The 4,904-nt window shown below is 34.8% G+C and overlaps 1 protein-coding gene across 1 annotated transcript in view; it reads right to left on the bottom strand.

Moving 5' to 3' along the window:
* The window catches only part of LOC111087199, a gene marked incomplete at its 5' end in the record, with an annotated part of 183,551 nt that extends 179,418 nt beyond the window's left edge, over positions 1-4,133 (bottom strand). Inside the window, 2 exons of the mRNA XM_022393042.1 lie at positions 2,104-2,301; positions 3,993-4,133. Coding sequence (XP_022248750.1) covers positions 2,104-2,301; positions 3,993-4,133 — 339 coding nt within the window. The remainder of the gene's footprint in view (positions 1-2,103; positions 2,302-3,992) is intronic.
* Between the last annotated feature and the right edge of the window lie 771 nt (positions 4,134-4,904).

Genomic DNA, 4,904 nt, shown 5'->3' with positions numbered 1-4,904 from the left:
AATGCACACTTGCATTGCCTACTAAGAAAGTTAGTACCGGTAGTCAGGTTAAGGAAGGGGCATTGTTGGGTGTGTGCCAGGAGGTAGAACCAGTCAATGTTAAAGCAAGAAATACAACTATAAAGAAAGGACATACACTTCCAGAACATTCAACTGACCTCTATAAGAAGAGCATAGTCCATTTGTCATCATCACAGGCTCTTCAGGTTAGAGAACTTTTAGCGATTTATGCAGACGTCTTTTAGAAAGGAGATCATGACCTCCGCTGCACAGACCTTGCAGAGCACAGAATAAAAACAGGCAATAACCTTCCAATAAATATCCCTCCGAGGAGAATAGCTCCAGCAAAGCGACAAGAGATAGAGAAGGTCATGGATGGCCTAATTAAGGAAGGGATAGTCGAGAAATCAGATAGTCCCTTGTCAGCTCCCATCGTGTTAATCCAGAAGAAGGACGGGACCCAACATTGCTGTGTGGACTTCAGGGCTCTTAACAGTATAACTGAAAAAGACTCATACCCACTGCCAAGAACTGATGATACTTTTGATGCCCTAAGTGGAGCCAGGTGGTTTTCAACTCTGGACTTAAAGTCGGATTTCCATCAAGTGAAAAGAGCTGAAACAGATAAACCTAAGATAGCATTTAGTTATGGTCAAGATCAATACTAAGGAAGGGGCAGTGTTACTACAGCGGAAGTCACGTGACGCCGGTAACACGCAATGAGTATCTCGAACGTTCCTGAAGGCTCAAGTGTTTGCTAGACGTCCTCTATTTTGTATATATAAGACCGGCGAGAAGTGACGGTAGATAGTTGAATAGCAGACAGGGAGATAGAGACAGATATCGAGTCAAGCCGTAAGGGCCCGGTATGGCTAGGTGGTTAGGGCACTCGACTCGCAATATACGGGTCGCGGGTCCGAATCCCCGTCACACCAAACATGCTCGCCCTTTCAGCCGTGGGGGCGTTATAATGTAATGGTCAATCCCACTATTCGTTGGTAAAAGAGTAGCCCAAGAGTTGGCGGTGGGTGGTGATGACTACCTGCCTTCCCTCTAGTCTTGCACTGCTAAATTAGGGACGGCTAGCGCAGATAGCCCTCGCGTAGCTTTGCGTGAAATTCAAAACAAACAAACAAACAATCAAGCCGTAAGTAAATTGTGTAAATCGTTGTGAATTATAGCGTGTGTTTAAGTTAAAGTGACTGTGCAAATTAAGTGTATTGCAAGTTTGTATTGAGAAAGAATAAACTAGTTTTATTTAAGAAAGGACTTGTATCGCTGAAGTTTCATCCGAAAGAAATTATACGGGAAATTAACAAACGAACACAGAGACCAGAGACGTAACAGTACTGATCCCTTAACACTGGGCCTCATAAAGGAAAATAATCGATATGATATTATTTTGTTATAATTATATTATAGGAACTTGTTGACTTGCGAAATCGCAGAGTGCAATTGATTCTTTATCGCCCACGTATAACTAGTTTCGAAATTATTAAATCTGTAAATGGTCAAACAGCCCTGTTTAGATGTTTCTGTAATTCTAATTAAAAATGCCATTACAAAAAGTATTTCACATACCAAAACTAGTTTTAAAATTTTGAATGTTGAAAGAAGGCACAATTTAATTCTTATACCTTTCGGTTAGAAAAAAACGGCATGCATCAAATCACGAGTGAAGAGTGTAGTGTCGCTCTTTCATGTATATATAGCGCGTGCTACCGCTTAGTAATTGTTATATATAACATCTCAGTTATGTCTTCAAAACGTCCCCAAGAAAACGTAGTACTTGAGACCACTCAGAAACGTATATGTCACGTAATGAAATCACGTAACACAAGCATCAAATTGTAACTATAGGGTGACGTCACAAATACGTGTCGTCTTTGGTGGGATTATTCCTTGTATCTTATTGAAAACTTATTTTACAGTAAATATTTTTATAAAAAACTGGTACTGGTTTTTTCTTCCAAGCATACTTTCTAAGACACATTTCAAGAAATCATTTTTATCTTAAGTCTTCACTAATGCTACATCTTTTTAATACTTTATAACAAAATAATTAAAGAAGTATCTGTGAAAGATCTGTTTAAACAGAGATACCTTTTTCACCAGGTGAATAGTTTGACTTGTCAGTTTCAATAAAGGTAAGTACTCCTGCAGAAGAAATCTGTACTTCTCTTTTTTCGTTAATCTCAAAATGTGGATTTGAGGGGAAGTCAACTTGTACTTGAAGCTCAGCCAGTTTAACGTTAACATTATTAACAGGCAGGTGAGAACAAGAAAGTAACAGACCACCATCTGAGTGAAATAAAAAAATAATTAATCAAATCTGAAAAATATTTTGAACTTTTGTAATAGCATGCTATTATATTCATACTAGTTATTTATGTAGGTTTTTCTGTTGCAATAAAAAATGAGAGGTCAAGTTTGTCACAACTGTGTTTTGTGTAGCTTAAATATTTTAATATTAAATCTTTACACACTTATACATTTATTATGAAAACCTGGTTCTTTTCTAGATGACATATTTACCGAGATTGTAATTTTATAGAACTGTTTTCTTTGTAAATATAACATCTTTATATGGCTGGTTCCTTTATTAAAATTAGATTGTTTTTTAGTTTTGCATGTAAACCGTTTTTGTTAAATATTATTACTTTTTGTTTCAAAATTACAATTTTAAACAACAGAAAGCCTGATTTTAAGGTTTATTTTTTATATAAAACTTGTTTTTAGCAAATTATGAAGATATTATATTTCCCCTTCTAAATTGTGTAAAATAATTTAATTGATTTTCTTTAAATTTATATAAATTACAATGATTTTTCCTGTCTATGTTTTCATATAAATTTTTTATAGTATTTTTGAGTTGATGGTGCTGTCATCTTTTTAATAATATTGTTACTAAATTTAATGCCTTTACCGTGTGTTGAAGTGAAAAACAAACTTTAGTATTTCATTAATAGCTTATTCACTTAAATACATCCTAGAGTGCTGAAACCATGTACTGATGTAGTAACATTCCCCAGTTCATATTTATATGGAGAAGATAATATATATGTACTCCTTTGTTTACAATATGTTTTATCATCTACATGAGAACAACACTAATTTTAGGACTTTTTGATTGATTAATTAATTCTTTTAATTTATAATAGGTATTAGACTGACTTTTTTATGTGATGTTAAAATATTCTGTAGATCCGTCCAAAAACATAAAAGTAGTGCCACTATAAATATGTATATTCATTACATCACCGTAGGGCTTTTTCTGTAACTCTGCTGTAACTCTTGATTGGCCCGGCATGGCCAGGTGGTTAGAGCGCTCGACTCGCAATTTGAGGGTCGCGGGTTCGAATCCTCGTCCCACCAAACATGCTCACCATTTGATATAATGTGATGGTCAATCCCACTATTCGTTGGTGAAAGAATAGCCCAAGAGTGGGTGGAGCTGCTTTCCCTCTAGTCTTACACTGCTCAATTAGGGACGTGTAGCATTGGGCGAAATTGAAACCAATTCTTGATTGGCAGCTTTATGGTGACAGGTCATGTTCCATTGAAAGCTCAAGGATGTGGATTGTTTGGGTGATGATGTTTTGCAATGGTCAGACTGGGGATTATTTCATGAGACTTGAGCTCAGTTAGTACTGGTGTGAGTTGCTGTTCCAGGATCCAAAGTCTGGTCACAGAAGATTTCTTAACATTTTTAAATTTTATAATATACAAAACAAAATGTTTATGACTAATACTATTTGACAATGTAGTTTGGTACATAAATTTCATCCATATTTTTTACAAACTTTTATGACATATCACAAAATCTTTTGTTCTCTTTAATTGTCAGTACTTAAAATACATTACAGAAAATGTTTTTTGTAATTACATGTTTTTAAGATAAAAATAGTAACATTATTTAAAGTAATAATTTTAGTTTAATAGTAGACTTATTCATCAACAATAAAATGATAAGTCAGTTTTGTAACTTGTACCTGGAGTAATTACGTCAAAAGTCTCTGCAAGAACAGTGCCTGAAGGTATTTCATGAAGTGACACTTTCAAATTGCCAGTTCCTGGTGGGTCAAACACAATTAAGCAAACTTCAGGCTTGACACCATGAAGAATCTTGGGTACTGTAATTATATATCCACGTTGTCTAAAAATAAGATATTATTGAAAGTCATGTGTCTGTAGTCTATTTTATTTTAAAAACAAACAAAAACATAGCCCTAGTACTAGTACTAAGTACTACTTAGTTTACTGCATATCTAATTCGGCTACGGAGTAAAAAAGCTAAATAAATAATTATCCTATAATTTATAAAGTAGAAAAGGCCTGCTGACAAAAGCACAATTTTAACCACCACGCTTTAGTACAATTCACACAGAGAGAAAATATACCGGTAACTAATAGGGATAAGATTTGCCACTACATACCTTCGTATTTACATTACAAGCTATTATATTGTTACGACAGCGGAAGAAACGTGACGCTGGTAACACGTCATGAGATTCTCGAAGGATCTTGACTTTTCCTGGCAGCTCTAGTCTGTTCTAGACGCACTCTTTTTTTGTATATAAGCCCGGCAAATAAAGCTGAGATATAATTGCAGATAGAGAGAGATTGAAGATAGAGATAATCGAGTCAAGCCGTAAGTAAAGTGTGTGAATCACTGTGATTTATAACGTGTTTTCATAAAAGTAGTCAAGTTTAAAGTGACTGTGGAAATTCTGTGTATTGCAAAGTTGTATCGAGAAAGAATAAACTAGTTTTAATTAAGAGAAGACTTGTATCGCTGAAGTTTATCGGAAAGAATTTATTCCGGAAATTAACAAACGACCAGATACGCAACAATATATTACTTTTAAATAGTGTTACGTCTCCGTTTGTTAATTGATTTTCCG

The sequence above is a fragment of the Limulus polyphemus genome, unplaced genomic scaffold (assembly GCF_000517525.1).
Source record: "Limulus polyphemus unplaced genomic scaffold, Limulus_polyphemus-2.1.2 Scaffold1863, whole genome shotgun sequence".
Classification (NCBI taxonomy): domain Eukaryota; kingdom Metazoa; phylum Arthropoda; class Merostomata; order Xiphosura; family Limulidae; genus Limulus; species Limulus polyphemus.
Note: the sequence above shows the minus strand (reverse complement) of the source record. Positions and strands in the feature narration are given on the sequence as shown.